Source organism: Thamnophis sirtalis, unplaced genomic scaffold (assembly GCF_051295495.1).
Source record: "Thamnophis sirtalis isolate CommonGarterSnake01/CBP01778 unplaced genomic scaffold, rThaSir2_p1.2 scaffold_5, whole genome shotgun sequence".
In the NCBI taxonomy this organism is placed as follows: Eukaryota; Metazoa; Chordata; class Lepidosauria; order Squamata; family Natricidae; genus Thamnophis; species Thamnophis sirtalis.
In genome coordinates, this window is record NW_028261385.1 from 51,813,873 (window position 1) to 51,838,931 (window position 25,059).

At 38.3% G+C, this 25,059-nt stretch overlaps 1 protein-coding gene across 1 annotated transcript in view; it reads left to right on the top strand.

Annotated features, from left to right (window-relative positions):
- The window catches only part of LVRN (laeverin), a 48,005-nt gene that overhangs the window by 10,596 nt on the left and 12,350 nt on the right, over positions 1-25,059 (top strand). Inside the window, exons 4-13 of the mRNA XM_087715824.1 lie at positions 2,246-2,372; positions 4,565-4,713; positions 9,633-9,746; positions 12,326-12,463; positions 13,071-13,136; positions 13,232-13,297; positions 15,771-15,931; positions 17,566-17,639; positions 18,664-18,803; positions 19,821-19,876. Coding sequence (XP_087571950.1) covers positions 2,246-2,372; positions 4,565-4,713; positions 9,633-9,746; positions 12,326-12,463; positions 13,071-13,136; positions 13,232-13,297; positions 15,771-15,931; positions 17,566-17,639; positions 18,664-18,803; positions 19,821-19,876 — 1,091 coding nt within the window. The remainder of the gene's footprint in view (positions 1-2,245; positions 2,373-4,564; positions 4,714-9,632; positions 9,747-12,325; positions 12,464-13,070; positions 13,137-13,231; positions 13,298-15,770; positions 15,932-17,565; positions 17,640-18,663; positions 18,804-19,820; positions 19,877-25,059) is intronic.

Sequence of the window (25,059 nt, forward strand, 5' to 3'; positions counted from 1 at the left end):
TAACATGTTGTAAAACAAAGCCCCAGCCCCTAATTGGAGTTTGGTAACTATGGCAGCTTCATGACCTGTGGATTTCAACTCCCAGAATTCCTAAACCAGCCAAAAGTCCACAGATTGTAAAATTGCCATAGTTGCCTACCCCTGCTCTAAATTCATCTTTATTTACAGCAATTACTTTGATGCCTAGAAAAGTTTCACTTGAGTGATAGAATTCTGAATAGTTTACCTGTGATAAACAAATTTGCATGTTTGCTTTGGGTTCAGCCTTGTCTCAGATTAAGACCAGATGATGCCCTAATCCAGTGGCTCACCAATGTTGCCCCACCTTTAAGTCAAGAGATGGAAACAAATGTATGATCAGACAACACCTTCAAAACAAGTGTTTAAACTTTTCTTTATTCCCTGGGTGAAGGAAATATTTTATAACAATGCAGATTAAGGTTGCACACAGCAGATAAGGACAATTACCAGTACCTTTTTAAAAAACTGAACTTGAATGTGACAGTGAAAGAGTTAATAATATCATAGCCAGAGGAAAAACTGTAATGCCTCCCCTTCCCTTGGTGCTCTGAGCAAGTGCTTATTTTTCTTAATGATTAATTCAGGGTTGTCTTGCCAGTTTAAATATGATTGGATGCAAACTTGATTTTTACTTATGCTTAAACTAGAATCATACTTTGTGTTAAACTAACATTTAGTTTGATACAATTGCCCTATCTCCAGGATCATGTTTTTACAGTTTTATAAAGAAAAAGTGCACTTCCTGGGTCCTGTAAGATGACTCAGTTTAATGAGTGGCACTTGCAGTTCACCTATCTCATTTGATTGTATCAGGTGGGAAAAACAGTTGAAATAGGCCTTACACCAGGCCTTACACCATGAAGATCTTTATGGTTCAGAGAGTTGGCTGAACCAGGGGTGGGTTCTGGCAGCCACTACTGCCAGTTTGCTCAGTGGTGCACCGTGTGCATGCACACACACACACTTGATATTTGCTTGATACATGCGCAGAAGAAAAAAACAAGATGGCGGTGCCTATGGCGCCAATGGGAAAACCAGTTCAGGGATGTGACAGGCCTGGGTTGCTGCCAGTTCCAGTGACCCAGGCTGCCAAGTTACTACCGGTTCGGCCAAACCGGTCTGAACCGGTAGGAACCCACCTCTGGGCTGAACCCACTTTCTTATAGTTCATTCAGTAAATATAATTACTTATGCCTTAGTCACAATTCAGTTGGGCTACTGCAATTTGCTATACTTGAGATTGTGTTTGAAGAATCTGTTAGAAGCTGTAGTTGGTCCAAATGGAACAGCCTGAGTAGTTAATTAGAAATGCCTCTTGGTTTCGCTGAATGAGACCATCATCCCATTGGTTATCATTTAGTTTCCAGTGCAATTCAAGCAGCATCAGAGCTTATCTTAAAAGCCCTACATTGTTTGAGACCTACTGTATATACTTGCAAGACTGCTGTCTCCTAGGAGTTTCTTTCTATGCAATAAAGTCTAGTGGAAAGAGCACTTTTTGAACCCCATCGATGTGGGGTTGCCATCACCAAGGACCATGAGGTCATACCTTTTCTGTTGCTGTCCTCTTCTTTGGAAGAGTGAAGGTAAGCTCCAAACTAATTGGCATTCAGGAAAACCACTAAGGCCTGATTGTTCCAGAATGCTTTGGGGTTTGATAGTTTAGTAAATCTCTCTGTAGAAGGCAGTAATAGTTGTTACTGATTTGGGGATATTTTATTTAAATTTCCTTGTTATTATTTTTGTATTATTTGTGAGCCACTAAGAACTTTTTTGCAATTGAGCAACATAAAATCACAGTCGACATAATCAGCTACATATCGTTCAAGCTAAAATTGAGTATCCTAATTTTAAATTAAATACTGCATGAAGTCAGCTATTGTGGTTTGCAAACCTTAATATGTAACTTCCTATGTTATGTGAAACCTATCAACGGTTGTCTTTATTCGTTTACATTTGTATATTTATCAAATTTGCATGCTTTCTGACTCCCAACAACTCTGGGTACCTCACAATAGTTAAGGAAACTGCAATGCTAACCAAATAATAATAATAGGTTGATAAAAATGCTAAATCCATTCTAAAGATATGGCTGACTGTATGACAAAGCTAAAAGGTATTAGAAGACATGTGTACACTATAAAACAGACAGATACACTACAGATGAGCTAATTATGGACTTGATTCTGACTATCTGAAATAATACTTCCGTTTTTTCTAATAGATACGTATTTGGGCTCGGAAGGATTCAATTAAAAAAGGATTGGCTAATTATGCTTTAAATATCACAGGGCCAATATTTTCATATATGGAAGACTTACTAAACATCAGTTATCCTCTTTCAAAAACAGGTATGCTAGCTTGTTAATGTTTTAAAAGACTATTATGACTTGCAAACACAGTAGCTTCAAAATACTGTTGTATCTTATTTCTGGTCTTAGTTTAATAATTTGTAATGTAACTATTAAAAGTCTGCATTACTATTGTTCAGAAAGTCATTGGTTCTCTTTGACAATTAACATTTTGATGCATATCATATATTTATTATATTGTATTTGGAATATTTATTACCTTGCTTTTCTGTTTAAAAAATGGCTAGAATGATTTACAATAGATCATACTTTTTTTTCCAAACAGACAGTACACAATTGTCTATGGCAATTGTCTTTGACAATTGTCCCCAACCCCAGTCCGTGGCTCATTTCCAGGGTGCAGCCTGTTGGGAACTGGGCTGTAGAAGTGGTGGGTGGGCTAGTGCATACATTAGCTGCATTTGTGAAAGCGGTACATGTGCGAAACCATCCCCACCCCCACACCTCTACCACTCCACTGAACCAGAAAGGTTGGAGACTGCTGACCTATAGGGTATCACCAAATTTGTGGGAGTTTTATATTTCTGGATTATCAGAATGTTTAAAAGATGGCCAGATGGAGCAGCAACTATAGTTCTGCTCATCAAGAAAGTCCCTGATGAAAGATGGGGGTGAAATTCCAGGCCTTCCTGTAGTTGTCTCCATTTCATGGAATACTGTACTCTTATCCAGGGTTTCCAATGTTGGCAATTTTAAGATGCATGGACTTTTAACTTCCAGAATTTCCCAGCCAGCCTCCATGCAGCTCTCATTTTGCTACAATTACTGTTACATTTCAATGCAGTTTAGTTCCAGCTGACTGAATGTTAACACCTTTCTTAGACTTTATTTGGGAATTTTAAAAATACTGCTTTGGATGTTGTTTATTATTAAGGGAATATTTTGTTCGGTTTTTGTTCGATATTGCAAACTGTCCAGAATCCTTTGGGGTTGGGTTATAAATAAAACAAGCAAGCAAACAAGCAAGCAAGCAAGCAAGCAAACAAACAAATTGCCCATTTTGGGGGGGATTCATGTTGTCGATGTCTTTAGGGGGTTACGGAAACTCATGATAATACATATCAAATTATTACATGAAGCTTCTTGTAGGTGCTATATATTGTTTATAATATCAGCCCTTTGAGATAAGCTACGTCAAGAAAAATACACAACAGGATTTCAGGAATCTAGTAAGGTAGAATAAAAGAAGTTTGTAAGTTTGTCCCATTTTATACAAAACAAAATCAAGGCATTATTTTTGGTGTCTTTCTCATGCTTTCCTGTTTCTTAGAGCTGTAAAACTTTTTGAAAGTTGCCTCTTAATGGTTTGCTAATTAGCACTTAGCAGTAGCAATAGCACTTAGACTTATATATATTGCTCCATTGTGCTTTGCAGCACTCTCTAAGCAGTTTAACATGTCAGCATATTGCCCTCAACAGTTTGGATCCTCATTTTACTGACCTTGGAAGGATGGAAGGCTAAGTCAACTTTGAGCCAGTCAGGACCAGACTCCTGGCAATGGGCAGAGTTAGCCTGCAATCCTGCATTCTAGCCACTGCACCACCACGGCTCTTCTCTTTTCTTATCCATAAAGTCAGCTCTGTATTTCTTCCCATAGATTTACTGCCTGAATTTGTACTATGAGAAGATTCTGAATTTGGTATTCCCTGTATTCATTCAACAGGGGTCATTTTAGATTGTCATGAACGAATAATTCTCTATTATCAGATGTAGAGCTTTATATACTTTATATACTGTATATACTTTATGGATATGTAAGTTTCAATCCCAGATTGAATCTTTGGCAACCCTGAAAAGGCCTGGGGAGGTTTTGGGTTGAAACACTGTTGAGAGAATCAGTAATTTCTTGTGTGAATGCATGTAAGACATTCGTCTAAGTTCCTGTGTAATTCTTAATGTGACTATGTGTGTGAACCTAGCATTGTGGTTTATAAATCTTTCTTTGTGGTTTATCTCTATGTCTGATGAACCCTCTAGACATTGTTGAACAACTCACTCATACGCACTTAGCATAATATGGGAATCTGGCCAGAGATAATAAAATAAACATATTTGAAATACCCTGTTTTCCCAAAAATAAGACCTCTCTGTATAATAAGCCCAATTGGGCTTTTGAGTGCATGCACTAAAATAATTGTTAAAGTGATTCGTTTTATTAAAATTCCATTAGATTTGGTTGCGGTACCTCTTATGGATCATGGTGCAATGGAAAACTGGGGACTAATGACTTTCCATGAAACATCCTTATTGAATGAGCCAGAGGATTATATATCTAAAATGCAGATTTGCCAAGTTGTTGCTCATGAGGTAGCACACCAGGTATGCAGTAAAATATCCTGTATAGTATTTTCATTTATCATTACAATCTAAATGCTACTTCCTAATTACAGGCCTGCCTTGATTTACAGCTATTCATTTAGTGACTGTTTGAACTTACAACAGCACCCCCCACATTTATCGTTGTTGCAGCATCCCCATGCTTGCATGATCAAAACATGGGTGCTTGGCAACTGGCATGTATTTATGTCAGTTACATTGTCCTGGAGTAATGTGATCACCATATGTAACCTTCCCAGAGGGCTTCTGATAAGCAAACTCAATGGGGGAAGCTTAACGATCAACTGATTAACTTAACTGTTAAGTGATTTATTTAACAACTGGGGGGGGGGAATCGTTAAATGAATGCAGATCACTTACCACATTTTTTGGAGTATAAGACACACCAGAGTATAAGACACACCAAGGTTTTGAAGAGGCAAATTTAAAAAAAGTAAGTAGGTAGATGGAGGGAGGGAGGGAGGGAGGGGGGAGAGAGAGAGAGAGAGAGAAATACAATAGGTTCTGTAGGTAGGGAGAGAGAGTAGTTAGGTAGTTAGATAGATAAAGGATAGAGAGAGAGAGAAAGAGAGAGAGAGAAATAGATAGGTAGGTAGGTATATATATATATAAAATCTAATAGATACCTTCCACCCTGGCTTCGCTGATAACAGGATAAGAGCCTGTGGCCTAATGGCTAAGATCTCTGCCTAGTATGCCTAGTGTGCAATATAGCCCAGGTTCAAATCCCAGTAAGGGTATGGCTAGCTGACGTCTTAGCCATCAAGCCACAGGTCTCCTCCTTATCAGCTGAAGCCAGGGAAGAAGGTATATATTAGTGTCACAACCCCTGGTAAGCCCCAATTATGGGAGGAAGCTAACTGCTTCCAACATCTGTCAATCGGCTCGTCACAAGAGTCCATCACGACAGAAACCCAATATCCCAGTAAGGGTATGGCTAGCTGATGAGAGCTAAATAGCTTGAAATAGATCTATACTTGTCTCCCTTTATTTATTTATCAGCACAAATAAAAACACACACACACACACATATATATATATATATATACACACACACACATATACATATACATACATACATACATACATATATATATATATATATATATATATATATATATATATATATATATATATATATATATATATATATATATATATATATATATATATATATATATAGTGGGTAGGAAGAGAGAGAGAGTAGGTAGGTTGGTAGATAGAGGGATAGAGAGAGAGAAAGAGAGAAGTACAGTAAATAAATAGGGAGAAAGAGAGTGAGTAGGTAGATAGGTACGTAGGTAGATAGAGGGGAAAGATAGAGAAATACAGTAGGGAGGGAGGGAGAGAGAGAGTAGGTAGGTAGTTAGATGTTTCCAGGTATATTTATCCATGTGCTGGAGAAGGAAATCACTGGATAATCTGCAGCATCTAAGACTTTGTTTCTGCTAGCACAACACTTGATCAATCTAATTGTCATCAATCATTCTACTAAAGAGCTTTCCGAAAGGAGAAAAAAAAGTTTTTGCACTCTGCAAACCTCCCCAAAACAAGCTGTTTTTTGTGAAAATTAGCCCATTTTTTAAAAAAAAGGCATGATTAGCCTTAGGGGGGCTTGCAGAGTGCTCCTGGGGGGGTGGGGGACAAAAATGAGAAAAAAAGTCTGTTTTTCGTGAAAACAGGCCCATATTTTTGTCAAGAAAATTCCATGGATAGCCTTATGGAGGCTTATAGAATGCTCCTGGGGGCTGGGAAGGGGGGAAGAGAAATTGAGCAAAAAACACCCTGTTTTTTGCTCATTTCTGTCCTCCCCAGCCCCCAGGAGCTCCTACAACCTATGCAGGGCCATTTTGATGAACAGACGGGGCTTCAGGAGGCAAAAAAATGCTGTATTTGATGTATAAGATGCATCCAGATTCTCAGCTTCTTTTTTTGAGGGAAAAAGGTGTGTCTTATACTCTGAAAAATATGGTAACTGCTGTGTTCCTTAGCAACATAAATTTTGGGTGCAACAGATCTGGAGCAAGCATGAAATCCGCTTACCTTCGCTACCAGTTCAAAGCTGAGAGTGTGCACACTCGCTTCGCTCACGCATGGCACTTCTGCGCATGCTCAGAGAGTCTGTGATGATGTCTGGGCAGGTAGGCAGAGCCTCCCACTGCCATGGCTACCGGTTTGCTTGAACTGGCAGAATACCACCTTTGATCTGGAGAGTAACAAATTGGGAATGTTGATCAAGCGCTGTAAACTAGTGTTTCTCCTCTTCAGCAATTTTTCGATGTGTGGATGCCCTGATTTTCTAGTATGCTGGGGAATCCTGGGAGTTGAAGTCCACATGTCTTAAAAGTGGCTCACATTAAGAAAGTGAGCCTTAAACATTAATCAGGAAAAAAACAAACATTATGCTTGAAGTAGAGAAGAATTCTACAAGAATGAGAGAAGCAGTTTCAAAGCTAGCTTTAAAAATATTTGCTTGTATTAACAGCCTCATAATAAATTGTATTACCTATTATGTATCATACAATGAAGGTTCAAAGTATATTAAATTAGAGGCCAGAAAAGAAAGAAATATAATATTAACCTTCAAAATAATAATATAAAACTAAAATAAAAGAAATAATTTAAACCTGATTGTCTGTCCGCCTCGTGCCAACTCAGTGAAGCGGTTGACATGATGTACCAGTGCCTGGAGGCTGTCAGGGTCTGGATGGGGTTTAACAAGCTTGTGCTCAATCCAGACAAGACCGAGTGGCTGTTGTGTTTCCCTCCCAAGAATTTGGTTGATATCCCATCACTCAGGCTGGGGGGTGAAAATTTACTCCCCTCAGACAGGGCTCGCAACTTGGGAGTCCTCCTGGACCCACAGCTGACCTTAGAACACCATTTGTCGGCTGTCACCAGGGGGGCATTTACCCAGGTTTGCCTGGTGCACCAGTTGCGTCCCTACCTGAACTGGGAGGCACTCGCAACAGTCACTCATGCCCTCGTGACCTCAAGACTGGACTACTGCAATGTGCTCTACATGGGGCAGCCCTTGAAGAGTATTCGGAGACTTCAACTCGTCCAGAACGCAGCCGCGTGAGCGATTGTGGGTGTACCTCAGTACACCCACGTTACACCTATCCTCTGCGAGCTGCACTGGCTACTCATCAGTCTCCGGATACGCTTCAAAGTGCTAGTCGTAACTTATAAAGCCCTTCATGGTATTGGACCTGGGTACTTGAGAGACCGCCTGCTGCCAATTACCTCCCAAAGACCCATTAGATCACACAGGGTTGGCCTCCTCCGGGTTCCGTCTACCAGCCAATGCCACCTGGCTACTACCCGGGGGAGGGCCTTCTCTGTGGCAGCTCCGGCCCTCTGGAATGAACTCCCCGCAGAGATTCGGACCCTCACCTCTCTCCAGACCTTCCGAAAAGCCTTCAAAACCTGGCTTTGCCGGCAGGCCTGGGTTTGATGAGTTCCCCTCCCCTCTCGACCTGTGTGGTTGTGTGATTCTTGGCTATTTTAACTACTTGTATTGTGTTCTATGTTCCCCTTTTCCCCTTTTGAGTTGTTCGCCGCCCTGAGTCCCTCCCGGAGAAGGGTGGCATACAAATAATAAAATTCAATTCAATTCAGTAAATAATTGAAAAATACATGCGCAGGATTATTATTGCATAGAATTAATGAAACTACTAGCAATGTATTGTCTTGATACAGATACACCAAATGAATTAGTCTGGTATTTTCAGTGAGATAATTTTGACATTCTTTATTGTTCCCTGGAAAAGGATCATTGATATGTGGTAAATTATAGTAAACAAAATTTTGCTGTCTGTGAAGTACAGAAAGTTAGTATGTAAGCAACAATCATTAGAAAAGTGGTTGGAGTCTTTGTTTCTTTGGTGACTTCTTCATCCCAAACTCATTAAGAAGCTGTAGCAAGTACAGGGTACTAAAATGAATCTGATTTTTAAAAAGCTATATAATTGAATGATATATGAAACAGATCACCACTGCTTTTGTAGGACCAAAAGAATGAAACATTACCATATGGAAATTAAGTCTTCAATCTTAAGAAATTAGTGTCTTTCTTCAAGACACTAAAAAAACAATTAATATATAAATTCTAATCTTACTATTATATAAAAACCAAAATGATTTCAAGTTCTTTCAAATTAAGCAAACAAGATCTTGGATAAAATTAAATACAGGATTTATTCCTTGAGTTCTGTTAGTGTGTGTGTGTGTGTGTGTACACAAACACACACACACACACACAAAAAACACCTGGAGTAGCATTTGAAGAGCTTTATGTAGGATTATAGAAACAGCAACTTGAGTGGCGTGGTGGCCTAATGGTGACGTCACTTGCCTTCTATCCAGAAGGTTGACAGTTCAATCCTCAGTAGCAAAGAAAAAAAATGTGCTGAGAGCATCATGTGGTGTCAGGAAATGCTCAGCTCCATCCCGTCACCTGATTCTACCCCGAATTAACAGATTACAGGGCCCTAAAAAGGAGACTTGGAATAGCAGTTTGGGGAAGATGGGGAAACAATTTTTGCCCTGACTGTAATTAAATTTATCTTGTCAGTCATGGTTTAGAAACTGATAATTACATTACAGAAAATGAGCATATTCATTGACACCCTAGTTTTGCATTTATGGGACCCTTTAAAATAGTTACATTGGATTATATAATAAAAACCTAGTTTCTTTTCCTTTAACTCCCTATTTTAATCCTTGTGGCATATTTAATGTATTTTCTAAAACTTCTATCAACCTATAGATATTGCACTCCTTTGTGACACATTGTGCCCATTAAGTAAAATCGTGAACTGCTCTCTTGCCAGATGAATGAGAACAGCAATTGAAAGAATTCATTTAAACACTCTCCCCCGCTCCTTTCCTATTTTAAGTGGTTTGGAAACCTAGTTACCATGGATTGGTGGAACGACCTATGGCTTAATGAGGGATTTGCAACTTACTTTGGACATCTAGGTCTAAACTACATTGAACATATTATGCCACTGGTAAGTGTAAATTAAACCAACCTTTCCTGTGTATCTTTCATTCAAACTCTGTTTTTACTTTTAAGTGCTTTTAAGTTAAGGAAAACTATGTAATAGAGGCTCTAAGCTTGGAGAGATCTTGGTATTCAGGCTACTTTATTTACTATGATATGAAATGATAAATTCTTCCTCATGAGAAGTTTTCAAATAGCAGCTGGATGGTCATCATTGAAATCTATATTGATCAGAAAATTGGATTAATTTCCTTCCAACTTTATAATTCTGTAAGTATGAGTTTTGTCTCCCTGCTTCTGTCCTTGGTGAGTTGCTAGTGTTATGTGCGACCTTATCTGCAGCCTGGTACAATTCAAATATAAGCTTACTATGCCTAATCTAGTTTTGTAAACTTTACCAATTTGCACATGCATTTTTGCATCAAGTACCATAATTGATTGCTTATTGAGTAATTTATAGTCATGCTGTTTTCCTATTCCTCCTTGTCTTAAATCACACATATCCTTTCTGTATACACTGCTATTTATTAAGTGCTGTAAAGCGGCACTTAATAGTTTAGAACTAATGTATGCTTCTTATTACAGGTGAATATGAAGTCTTTACTAGATTGTATAATAGGTTTGGGACATGGTGGCTCAGTAGCTAAGACGCTGATTTGATTTGATTTTATTAACATTTGTAGGCCGCCCTTTTCCCTGAGGGGACTCAGGGCGGCTCACATAAAATCAGGGAAGGGAAATACAACAATGACATAGACACATATAATAAAAGTAATAAGCAACATACATTCATCATTCGGGAGGGGCAACTATCCTTGTCCCCAGGCCTGACGGGCTAGCCAGTTCTTCAAGGCTGTGCGGAAGGCCTGGACGGTGGTGAGGGTACGAATCTCCACAGGGAGTTCGTTCCAAAGGGTCGGGGCTACTACCGAGAAGGCCCTCCTCCTTGTAGTTGCCAGCCGGCATTGGCTGGCCGATGGAATACGGAGGAGGCCCAATCGGTGAGATCTAATTGGTCGCAGGGAGGTAATTGGCAGGAGGCGGTCTCTCAAGTATCCGGATCCACTACCATGCAGGGCTTTATGGGTGACTAATAGCACCTTGAAGCGCATCCGGAGATCGACAGGTAGCCAGCGCAGCTCGCGGAGGATAGGTGTTATGTGGGTGAACCGAGGTGCACCCACAATCGCTCGCGCGGCCGCATTCTGTACTAGCTGAAGTCGCCGGATGCTCTTCAAGGGCAGCCCCATGTAGAGCACATTGCAGTATTCCAGCCTAGAGGTCACAAGGGCCCGAGTGACTGTTGTGAGTGCCTCCAGGTTCAGGTAGGGTCGCAACTGGCGCACCAGGCGAACCTGGGCGAATGCCCCCCTAGTCACAGCCGTCAGGTGGTGGTCAAACGATAGCTGTGGATCTAGGAGGACTCCCAAGTTGCGAACCCTCTCTGAGGGGTATAAAATTTGACCCCCCAGCCTGAGTGATGGAATATTGGTCGGATCTTTGGGAGGGAAACACAACAGCCACTCGGTCTTTTCTGGGTTGAGCACAAGCTTGTTAACCCTCATCCAGTCCATAACGGCCTCAAGGCCTTGGTTCATCACGTCTGCCGCTTCATTGAGGTGGCACGGGGCGGACAGATACAACTGGGTATCGTCCGCATATTGATGGTATCTGATCCCGTGCCTACGGATGATCTGTCCCAGCGGTTTCATGTAGATGTTGAATAGTAGGGGGGATAAGACCGAGCCCTGAGGCACCCCATATGTTAGGGGCCTAGGGGACGATCTCTGCCCCCCCACTAACACCGACTGCGACCTGTCCGAGAGGTAGGAGGAGAACCACCGCAACACGGTGCCTCCCACTCCCACCTCCCGCAGTCGTCGCAGAAGGATACCATGGTCGATGGTATCGAAAGCCGCTGAGAGGTCAAGGAGAACCAGGATGGAGGAATATCCTCCATCTCTGGCTCTCCAGAGATCATCAGTCAATGCGACCAAAGCGGTTTCCGTGCTGTTGATAAGAACTGATAAGCTGAGCTTGTTGATAAGAAAGCTCTGCAGTTCTGTGGTTCAAATACCTAGCGCCGCATAATGGAGTGAGTTCTCATTACTTATCCCAGCTTCTGCCAACCTAGCAGTTCGAAAGCATGTAAAAATGCAAGTAGAAAAAATAGGAACCACCTTTGGTGGGAAGGTAACAGCATTTTGTGTGCCTTTGGCGTTTAGTCATGCTGGCCACATGACCACGGAGAAATCTTAAGTCAATACTGGCTCTTCCGCTTTGAAACAGAGATAAGCACTGCCCCTAGAGTCAGGAATGACTAGCACATGCATGCGAGGGGAACCTCTACCTTTACCTGTAATAGCATCAGTGAATAAGTGGATTGATTGAGATAGATAGAATTAACATTTAAACTTCCTTTCTGTGTAGATTTTCAGTTTAAGCAAGTTTTTTTGAGTTTGATATGTCAAGATTAATGATGTTAGAAAGGAATGCGGAAAGAAGTAAATACATTTATAAATATTACCATAGAATTGTAAATTTGGGTTTGCATGAGTAAAATTAACATTTTATGTTTATTTGCAGGATAAACTCATTGGCGAGCATCTTACACTACCTACGTTGGCTAAAGATAATCCAAGATTAAATCAGTCTCTATCAAATACAGAAACCCGTCAAACAGATTCAATATTAGAACAGTTCAATACAATCACTTACCATAAGGTAAATCATATATTATTGTAAATTTCATATATGATTCATAAATAGATGTGATTGAAGAATATTTTTATAGTGCATGAGAAAATAAATTATTCTCTCGATGTTATAAGACAGAGTTCCCCAACCTTTCTGGGTTGGTGGCCCGGGGGGGAGAGAGGGGATTATTTTGTGGGAGGGACAAATGCATGTGCACATGCACATGAAAGCTCTCATGCCAGTCATGGTGACGTGTGCGCGAGTGGGGCTGCGAGCGTTCATGATGAGACTTGCACAAGTGGGCCATGAACATCCGTAATGAGACTCAGGAGAATTGGGCTGTGGGCGCTCATGACGTTTGCATGAGTGGAGATGTGCGTGGACGAAATGGCATATGCACTGGCCAGCCATTCACATGGCCCGGTGGCAATTAGCCCATGGCCCGGTAGTGGGCTGTGGCCCACAAGTGGGGGACCCATCTTATCAGATCTCATAATCTGTATGAAAGTGAAACAATTTTGAATTTAATACATACCATTTTCATTCAGTGTATGTATTTAAAATATTCTGAATGTAATGGAAATAAACATCTTCCTAAATTTATTAATCTTTCTTCTCTGTATGTCTATTTTAGGGGGCTGTTGTCATCCGGATGCTTTCCAACTTTATAACTGAAAGATTATTTTTCAAAGCATTGAATGTAAGTTTAGAAAATATTATAAATACCTTATAATACATTACATTATATTGAAAATTTACAAACTAACCAATACTCATATTCTTGTTTTACTACAGTCATATCTGAATGCATTTTCCTTTTCCAATGCTGTCCAAGATGATCTGTGGACTCACATTCAAAAGGTGGTTAAATTTATAATGCATTTGCTAGACTTTTGATTTTAATAAATTGGGAATTGTTAGCTGTAAGTAAAAGGGGTATAAACTTCAGTCATGACCATTGGGTGCTCTATTCTCTGAAGTCAGCATCACCAATTTTTGCTGACAATTGTCCTTGAATCCCTTGGTTTTCAGATCTGGCCTAATGTCTGGACAGTTGTTGTTTGTGGTCTTTTTAATGGCAATTAATGTATACCTAACTTTAAACAAGTTTGTGAGTATTTGTATATATTAACACATTTGTTTCTCTTTGGAATAATCCCCACCTTCTGTAGGCAGCCATGTACTCCATCCAGAAAGCAAAAGTACATTATAAAAAATGTATGAAGTACATATCAACTCTGTGGCAGATTTCTTCTATAACTTAAGATATAGGAGATAAAATACCTATAGGAAGTAAAATGCTCATTTGCACCAGATATTTGTTGCTATGCCCATGTGACTGAAAATAGATACATAACTTTTGCTACCTAACTTGGATAGGACAAAAATGGTATTGGATAAAATTAGAAGTACCTTAATAATATCTGGGGAAGTTAATTTTGTCAGGATGTAATGAAAAGTTTAGTCCCACAGAGGAAACCTGTGACTCTAAGAGTCAACATTGGCTCATTATTGATAATCACATTATCCAGACTCAACGCCCCCCCCCCATGAGGGGAGGGGGAGATTATGACTGATTTTAGTAGGGCTTTGTAGAAAGCAAAAGTTTCTGGATTTCCTTCTTAGCTATTTCTTCATCTTCTAAGTCCCAGATGAATTTTAGAAAAATGGTCCTTCAAGCTTAATTTTCTCTGACTTTTATATACTACCTCTCAGATTGTATTAATTCTAGTTTCCATTTAGCTTCTTGTTAAAATTGTCCCTTTTGTAAGAGTAAGAAACACATGTCTGTTGTGTGGCAGTAAGATTTATGTTCCTCCTTATGATGGGCAGTGCCATGTATTCATTGTTGGGTTAGTATGGGGACTGGAGCAAATTATACTGACTTTATCCATGTTTTGCTCTCCCAGCCTTAATATTTCACACATATTAGCACTTGGAGTGTTTCTATTGTATTGGATGTGAACAATAACATGGAAACCTGTTTTTAAGCTTTGAGACTCACAAAAATCCTCAATCATTTTTCTAGGATTTCTTATGTTGGTGTAGCAATAAAGGAGAATATTTGTAGCTAGGGGTTAAAATGATGGATTGCTTGGTAGTCTCTGAGCTTGGTTGTTTTGTTGCAGACATTTCATTACTCAAACTAAGTAACATTATCAGTGTATCATCACAAGAAAGCAATCAAGCTCAGAGATCACCAAGGACTCCTCATTTTGTAGGTGTAACAGATAGGAAAATACATACAGTTTTCATAAGCTGTATAATGTTGTAAATGGAAGAGTTAAAGTATTTAGTAGAGCATAAATATACCTTTGACCTGCACAACAATGACTGAAAATTTATAGAGCTTGGATAGTGTCTGAGAGTGGTTTGTCATTGGATTAATCCTTGTTTCTGATTAGTGGTTAGTAACTATAATAGTATTTTTGTATAGTGACTACAAGGAACAACTTTAATCTGAAACACAGGTTAAACATAGTAACTTTAAACTGAGTTACATAAATATTCCATTAGTTTATTCATGTTTAACTGATTTGTATCCTGCTTTTCAAGTGTCAGAATCCTTTTCCAAATATCTGTCCTAACAATATCAACCTTATGTTGTAGCCTGAGTAGACAGAAGGTGCTACATCACCCAATGAGTTTCTGCAACTAAGTATAGAACTTAGCCCCACATTAAAGGAATACAGTCATACTGAAGCATATAATTTGGCTGCATTGCAGCCAAATATACCCTTTTATATACCTATCTGTTCCACTAATAAATTGGTGCCAGTTCATTTGACTGGTACCAAATGAAGAATATGCCTTTGTAACTATGCATTACAATTAACACAGAGCTTGGCTTTTTATTAAACAATATAGACATCTGAGTCATAATGAAATTTCAGTACCTTGGATAGTTCCAATAATCAACTATCCTCTGATAATCTATTGAGCTGATTTAGATTACCTTATCAAGATTATGTTCCTTTTTTGAAGATCAAAGTGTTGATCTTCTAATATGGAGATTAGCCTTTTATCAATTTTCCATCAGTATCTTGTTGATGTTGCAGTTCTGCAGAAAGTCTGAATCTCTACCAGTATCTAAGGAGATTTTTGCTTAAGGGTGCTTTCTTTGACCAAAGTCCAACTCACAGCCATTGATTCAGCATCTATTTCAACACTCTCACTGCTTTCATATTGCAGGAGACATGGTTGAGGAAAATTGATTTACAACATGGACTTGATCTCAAAACTGCTGGGATCTGAATGATTCATGTTTCTTGAAATTTTCTATATATGTATTCAACATAAAAACTATATTTTAATTCTGAACATTTTTTGGAAGGTAATAGATGAACAAAATGACTTCCAGTTGCCAACATCAGTAAAAACAATAATGGATTCTTGGACCTGCCAGAAGGGCTACCCACTCCTGACAGTAGATTTCTCAACTGGCAATATTAGCCAGATACCAGTTTTTGCTGAAAAAGGAGAACACAACTCAGAGTACGTGTTTTTTTTAAAGTAATAATAAGACCAATGTAAAAACTTTAAATAGGGATTGAGTGAATGTGTAAAAATAGGGCGCAAATACTAGTTGATGTGTCTGGTGCCATTCCAAAAAAATTGGAAATTTTTTTGAACAAAATAGGAATGGATAGAATCTCAATTCTCATCAGTTACAAAGGTTGCATTACTTGAAACAGTGTGCACAGGTTGTGTGTGTGTGTGTGCATGTGTGTGTGTGTGTAGACAGTAGACAGACAGACATACATTAACTTTCCTAGATCCTTAGGAAAGATCCAGTAGTCAAAATTAATAAATCAGCTAGAACTGTGTGGTAAACCATATGTAAATACAGATGATTGTAATAAGTTTTGTGTGATTTTTTAAAAATATATGATCTGCAGATTTTCAACAATAGAAATAAGTTCAGTTGGCACACTTTCCCAATACAAACTATTTTTTTTGAACATAACTTGTTATTTTCTGCAACTCCCAAATCTGCAAACTATGATTTGTGCTTACCCTCAGAAACAAAGTTGGAAATTTGTTTCTCAGACATTACTTATAAATGCCAATATGAATCTTATATTGCATCTGAGCAGGAATATGGGATTTGGCCATTCAGCTGATTTTTTAAATTGTACAAACCATAAATTTGAGAATCAGCCAAACTCAATTGATTCATTATGCTTTAATCTGTATTAAGTTGTTAGAAAGAATGTGAATTAGAAATAAAGTAAACAATGGAATTAAGAGCCAGGACTTAATCTGAGGCTAATAGTGTCTATAATACCATTTTTTAAACAAGAAATGTAAGAGTAAATATACTTCAGCTGTCAGGTCATGTTCTGGAATTGTATTACTACCACAGTCCTTATTTTCAGCAGCTTGTATTGAATGTGTAAATATTTATATGAGAATGAAATCAAATATCAGTCATTGACTATACTAGATGGCCTTAAGGAAGTTACAAAAGAAGCTTTCTAATATTCTAGCTGAAAATATACATTTTTAAACACACACTACAGAAATATAAAGCAGTTGTTAGGTTGAAACCTGGAAAAAGCTGCCATTAATAGATTTGTCTCAGCTGTGTCATTGGAATGCAGCATGTACTCATCTGAACAAGAGTTAAAATTACATAGTAGAACTTTCTTATCTTTGTAATGGGCCTGTTCCACGAGAACAGGTTCTGTTGAATCAGGACTATTTATTTCCATACAAGGAGTATGATTTAGTAAATAAACTTTTGAAAAGAGAAATCTATGAATATAATTGCTTGTTCAATTGTCAGGTATAGAAAGTGAAGGTTTCTTATACACTTATAGATATTATCTTACTAAAGGTAAGAAAGCCTCATGCATATGTATTTACATTATATTAGGCTTAAATGTAGATGAAATCCATTGAATTCAAGTACATACAAAAGTTCCAGTTCACAATGTGCACAGTGTGTGAGTTATGCAGCTTTTAGGTATAAACAGAAATTGCATTGCACATTTGAACTATAAAATCCCCCCCCCCCCCGAGAGTTTTTTTCTCAGAATTTTTTTTCTTAATTTATGTAATAGCATTTGATTGGTATTTTACTTTGGTTTATGGATTAATGATCAATTGTTATTTTTATTAAATAGCACATGGATTATTCCTATTTCTTGGATGCGAAATGGAACCATACAACCTTTAGTATGGCTTGATAAACGTAATAGTAAGTATGTTTTCCTAAATTTAATAAAGTCTTTACTGTCTGGAATATATGATTCTGAACTTTTGAAAAAAGCAAATTACAGCCAAAATATCGATCATGAGTTATTGTGCTTTCCTCTGCTTTCCACACAGGTTCTTTAAAAGAAGAATTGGGGAGGTGGGGAGGCGGGCGGGGACAGGGAGGGAAGGAATAATGAACAATATGGGCATGTTTGAGAATGGCAACAAGAGTTTGAGACTCCTGGGAGAAAAGAAACTGGAAAGCAACTGAAAAGAGAATTAAATTGGTTATTAAATTGGCAACTGAGCTGCGGTGGCGCAATGGTTAGAGTGCAGAACTGTAGGCTACTTCTGCTGATCACCGGCTGCAAGCAGTTTGGCAGTTAAATCCCACCAGGCTCAAGATCGAGTCAGCCTTCCATCCCTCTGAGGTGGGTAAAATGAGGACCCAGATTGTTGAAGACAATATGCTGACTCTGTAAATCGCTTAGAGAGGACTGTAAAGCACTGTAAAGTGATGTATAAGTCTAAGTGCTATTGCTATTAGAAAGGCATTTTAAGAGAGTAAAGCTTAGTTTAGGACAGATATAGTGAATCTCTGTCCTATGGTGTTGGTACAAACAAGGAACTGTGCCCGTTCTGTCCTTCTCTTACCAAAAGCCAATTCTACTATCTTTGGCTAGGAAAAGGGAAAATGGGGAAATGGATGCTGCAATAAAGCAATCCATTTATTACACTTTTACATCTTTCAAAAGATGGAAAAAGAATTCCAATACTCTAAACAGATCCAAATATTTTAATGTGATATGTTTATTAAAAAAATCCTACCAATGACTTTCATCAATGTTATGATTTTGAGAACTATACAGTACATGTGTGGGCAATGTGATAAGATGCACTCGGTCTATTTGCTTCTTTTTCTTATATTAGAAATTATGCAACATGCTATTATTGAGCAGACATACATTTTTAGAAGGGCAGTATTAAAAATATATATAAGTTTTCTTCCTTTCATGTGCTTACAGAAATATTTCCTGAAATGAAAATATCAGATTCAGTACAAGATTGGATTGTTTTAAATGTGAATATAAGTGCTTACTATAGAATCAACTATGATCAAAACTATTGTAGAAAATTGGCCAAAGTGCTTGAAGATGATCCAAAGGTATGACAGTTTTTAATCATGAGTACCGGTATGTAGATGATTATTATAAGAATGATTATGTTATTCTACAGTACAGCATTTTCTCAAGGCACATTAGATCATGATTTTCCTTCATGGTGTTTCATCCATAACTGGAGGTTTTAAAAAAGTAATTGGACAACCACTTGTCTGAATAAGAATAGGGTCTCTTGCTTGAGTAGGGGGTTGGACTAGAAGACCTGCAAGGTCCTTTCCAATTTTGGTATCTAGTATTGGCTGATTCTGGTTATAGAGAAAGCCATATTTCTAAAGTAGATGAGCCTAGGGATAATTCTTGGAATGTCTGGGAATTTTAGCAGTCAAAGAACTCAAACATTTGCAAGGTTTAAGGTATCCATTTTATTCTTAGTCTCCATTCCGACACAAAAATGTCAACTTTTGGTATGTATTAAATCTATATTCTAAAAGGCAATAAAGAATATAATCTCTTCCAAAATGTCTTAAGTGAAAGGAAAGTTCAGAAGGATGTAGTCCTGATAAAGATCACTGAATATAATTTAGGGATTGAGGACATGAATGAAACTAGTATATTGTTTTATATAACCATGGATTTGGCTTCCTACATGTCTATGGGAGGAAGGAAACAGAAAAGAATCAGGAAAAAACATACAAATATACGATGGGTTTAATACACCTATTTTAATTACATTGTTCCAGCAGGCATGTCAAGGTCTCAGTAGTCTGGCATGTTTATCATAAGGAATGAGGAAATGGGTAGCCTATATTCTTTGTGCATGTATGTAATTTAGAGAGTCCATCAATTGATAAAGTTTAGGAGATATTTGTGAATGACTAGCAATATTACAATTTCAAATTGGAACCTGTCGTATATTTTTTTTAAAAATTCACATTGAATTGCAGATCCATATAATAAATGTTTTAGGGATCTGAAATATTGCAGATACTTTGAACTACTACTGTATAAAGAGTTGAAGGTAACAGTTTTAAATAAACTATAATACATGGGTATCTTTGCAGGTTATTCCTTCTGTCAGCAGATTACAATTAATAGCAGATGCCACTCATTTGACTTGGTAAGTTATACACTATAGTTGTTTTTTTTGCATTTATAATTGAGTTCTGGATTTGTTCTGCATCTGATCTCCTTTTTTAAAAAACAAAATTGATAATTTTTTTCCTACAGTTTCTTTTTGCATCATCTCTGAATTTCACGTGCAGGTAGCACAATGTACCACATTCCATGGATCCTTTGATCAACTGGATTAATCAACAAGAGTTTAAGAAAGAAATAGGCATGGATTTTGAACTAATGGATCTCTAATACATATTGCAGTGTCCATTTTTGTACACTTTTGAAATACCTTTCCTAGCCTTGGTGACTAGAGAACTCAGCACTATGAAAGGATCTCTTGATCCATGCCCTTTCCCTTAACTTAGTCCCTGAACCAGTGTGGACCCACAATCAGAAGGGATGTGTGGTAATGTGAACCGACCTCTGTAGCCATATGAGATTTCTTCCTTACTATTCTGACCTAGGCTTTCCGAAAAAGCACAAGACTGAGTCCTGATACTGACAAAACCCCTTTTATTAAATGAATGTGAATTCCTCTCATTCACATTCAGCAAGGCCTGGCAACCAGTCTTTCAAAGGAATATTTATGACTCCAGACCTTATCTATTTTGGAAAGCTGCCATATAAATATTTTCCAAATGAGGTGCTATGCAAGGAAAGACTGGGCACAGAGTCTCTGAGATTCACTCAGAGATCTTCACATTCCTGAAACTAATCTAATGACCGAATGAACAAATTGTTTCCTGCAAAAGCCCACTCCCCTTTCGCTCCTCTTTTATTTCCTATGGTAGGGGCCAATCATCTTCCACCTGTGACTTTACTCCCAAGTCTACCCTAATTTCTGAGTTGTTCTTTTCTTCTGGCAGTTCTGCACATGCATACACTGGGAATAGGCTCTAGCTGTTCCTCTGCCTTATTGCTGGCTACCTCCGTAGGCAACTGATCACTGCCAGACAGCCTCGGCCCCGTCTCTGCCTCTGACACAAAGCCCTCGTCTGAGCCTTCTCCACCCTCCAGGACTGGCCCATGCTCCTCCCCAACCTCCTCACTGTGTGAGCTCTGCTGGCTGCTGGCAGGCCACCACAACACTTTTCACTTTACTTAGGAGATTGCACCTGTGCACAGAAAAGGTGGACATGCTTTGGAGGCTGAGCAACTCCTATAGAATTTTCTGAAAGCAACACAAGTTGAGATGATGTATAGGGCTACTATACAGCACTTGTTCACACAAAAAAACCCATGTTTGTACAAATATTATGAATGCATAGGAGAAAGGAAAAAAGAAATCTTTAACAAGGTTGCTGGGAACAAGGAAAGTTTATTACTATCCCTTTACCCACTTTTCTGCTACATAGTACAGTTCTTTTCCCCACTATAAATGGGTAGCAAGAGCCTGTAGTTTAAAGTGACCAGATTTTTAGATTGGTAAAGAGGGACACCTTTGACCGGCGGGGGGGGAGGGGGCTTGATTAAAAATTTTATACAGAGCAACAAAAATTTTAATACAATTTCATACAATTTCATACAAATATAAATTGTAACTGTTGCCAAACATCAAAATTTTGATCACGTGACCATGAGGATGCTGCAACGGTCGCTAAGTGTGAAAATGGTCGCTAAGTGTGAAAAATGGTCATCAGTCACTTTTTTCAATGCCATTGTAACTTTGGTCACTAAGCCCATTATACCACCTTTCTTGCCACAGTTCTTAAGTGAATAACTGCAGCTGATAAGTTAGTAGCATAAGTGAATCTGGTTTCCCCATTTGACTTTGTCAAAAGGTCACAAAAAGCAATTACATGACCCCAGGACACTTAAACCATCATAAAAACGAATCTGTTGCCAAACATCAAAATTTTGATCATGTGACCATGAGGATGCTGCAACGGTCGCTAAGTGTGAAAATGGTCACTAAGTGTGAAAAATGGTAATCAGTCACTTTTTTCAATACCATTGTAACTTTGGTCACTAAGCCCATTATATCACCTTTCTTGCCACAGTTCTTAAGTGAATAACTGCAGCTGATAAGTTAGTAGCATAAGTGAATCTGGTTTCCCCATTTGACTTTGTCAAAAGGTGATTATATGACCCCAGGACACTGAAACCATCATAAATACAAATCTGTTGCCAAACATCAAAATTTTGATCACGTGACCATGAGGATGCTGCAATGGTCACTAAATATGAAAATGGTCACTAAATGTAAAAAATGGTCATCAGTCACTTTTTTCAATGCCATTGTAACTTTGGTCACTATACCACCTTTCTTGCCACAGTTCTTAAGTGAATCTTAAGTGAAGATGTTATATCTTAAGTTAATCTTGTCTTAAGTGAAGATGTTATACAGTAGAACCTCTGGTCACGAATGCTTCTGACCAAAATATTCACATTCTCCCCCCCCACCCCGCTGCTGATTTCCCCTTCTGCACCATTTTTTGGGTAAGCGCCAAATTTCCAAAATTAGGTTTGATTCATGACCAAATCAGTTTGCGACCAAAGTTATGGAACGAATTACGGTTGTGACCAGAGGTTCTACTATATTCATGCCTTTACGTACTCTATATCACCTCAAAATGTTGCACAGCCTTCATAAGTTTCTAATACAGATAAAATTAAATACAACATCAAAACCATAAAAAAGTAAAATTAACCTGGCTGGAAAATCCTATGCCTATCTTGCTATTATTACTGACACACTTGCTGCAGTATTTGATGGCTAAAAGAAAAAAAAGTATTGTTAAAGTGTGTATTATGTTCACTCCCATGTCTTGTCTGCTGTGTTGATTTTGAATTCATTAAAAGAGCTTATTTTACATCAAATCCCTCTCATAGTATTCTCCTATGTTCAATAAACCCTAAGAGACAGCATACTATACATGAAATTCCTGTAACTGTATATTTAGTAAATTGTGGAGCTGAGTTTATCCAATTAACTCAGTTTTTGGACTTGAGTAATCACATACAATAAAGGAAATAAAACTATTTAGAATGAAGTGTAGTTGGCTATTTGTGATTAAGGGTGTCATGCAGAAACAATTATAGTTTTGATCAGGAAAATACCCTAAAAAAAACCTTTTGTTCTTTCAGGGTTTTTTTAAATGATTTTTCCATGGCACATCATAGTGTTACACATATTGTTTTGAATAAAAAAACAGCAGCTGCACATTTTTAAAAACCTACATTATTTTAAAATGCATTAAAAAAATAAAAGAAAAAACCCCAGCACACTTACCAGCAGGCAGAAACTCCAAGTCAATCCAAAATGATATAGATGTTAATACAAAGAACTGAGCAAATTAAAATGGGGAAATAGTCCCAGGGAAATATTTTTCAAAGAAACTTTGCCACATTTTGGAGCAGTCGTCCAACCTCCGTGCCCCTCCCCTCTTGAAAATCCAGGAAGTAACACTTGCGACCTCTCTAGCCATTTCCTGCAGCTCTATGGTACTAGATCATTTTTTTCTTATAAAATGAGGTAAAAGCGGTGCGGGGGGGGGAGGTCCATTTTGTTGCTTTAACGTTTTAATATCTTCAATGAAAGTACTGAGACAGAGAGAGGGATTAGACAGGGTGTCTTTTGTCTTGACCCGGTTAGGATTTCTTAAGCAAATCCACTGGGCTTTCAACATGAAGCCAGAAAATCGGGACTTTTTAAAAACGCGGCGGGAAATGGGACAAATTGTTATAAGGCGTGATTGTCATGCTGAAATCGGGATGTCTGGTCACCTTACTGTAGTTGAAAATAGGTCACAAGCTTTGGGAAAAGTACAGAACTGCTACAGTTCCTAGACAGAAGTGGGTTGCTCCCAATTTGGCCTGGATCAGCCGAACTGTTAGTGGCAACGGAGGGAGGCTCTTCCCACCCAGCTGGCCACTTCTGCGCATGCACAGAAGCAGCATGCGCAGGCACGAATATGCACACAACATGAGCAAATCGGTAGCATTAGGATTTGAAACCCACCTCTGTTCCTTGGGCAGCAGAAAGAGTAATAAATAGCAATGGGTTAGCCAGTTATCTTCACCTGTACATTGAATGGCCTCTTGCCTGATCACACCCAATGTACATGTTCACAGTACATTCCAGGTTGTTTATTGTAGGAACAGATCCCTCATAATTCATTCGCTTTACTCTTCAGCTTGTGTGGAGTTGATGCTGTGTAATGCAGTCCTAAGTATTTATACTCAGATGTAAATCTCATTTAGGACTTCCTACTAAAAGTATTTAAGACTGCAGCCTTAGCCATGCACATGTCTCTCCTGCCAATCTTTCTTACTGGCATTTTTGAATCTGCATTCCAACTGTGTACTTTCTATCCTGCCTCTATCCTGTTTCTTGCTCCTGCTCCTTTTCTGCTCCAGCTCTGACCCCAGACCACCTGCCTTCTCTGGCCTCAGCCTGCTTCCTGATCCAAATCAAGTTCTCGCCATTCATAAGCTTTTGAACTGTGAGTATATCTTGAATTCTGCTAGTGTTTTCTTCTATCTGGCTATTGACTCAGAAGCAAAGTAAAGATGAAGTTAGGAGGTATTTCCAGATGGACAACTCCTGAACTAATAAAATACATTGTATTCTTTTGCTATCTTTTCTTCTCTAATGGCTTTTATGTTGAATGTCTCAACTTGGAAAAAGTTGTGATAGATAATGATACCTGGAATCTCTAAGCTCTGTGTCATTACGGTTTTGAAGAAAGACAATTTAAACCATTTCAGATGCAATGCATATATGAAGTGGTGCTCTGTATAGCATTCTGATGTTGACTGCAATCAAGTAAAGTGGGAAGGTGCATTGCAGAATTTCTTACTTGATTTTATTTACAAAAGATTATTGTGTCAGTAGTAAGGTTATAAACTACAAGCAGTTGTTTTATTTCTGCAATCCCTATATTTTTCATTTGTGCTTTTGTTTTCCTTATTCCAGTGCTGCTGATTTACCCCCAGGTATTCATCAAATATTTCTATATAACTTTGTGTTTGCAGATCAATAATCTGATTCATCCCGGAAGTTTTCTAATGTAGCAAGCACTGAAAAAACATGTAGAATGGGACAAAATCAATTCCAAAATTGTCAGACCTGTTGGTTTTACAATACCTTTCCTTTTAAAATATAGTTCTTTGGTATAGGTTTTGATGCAGTGGTAGGATTCAACATTTTTTTACCACTGGTTCTGTAGGCGTGGCTTGGTG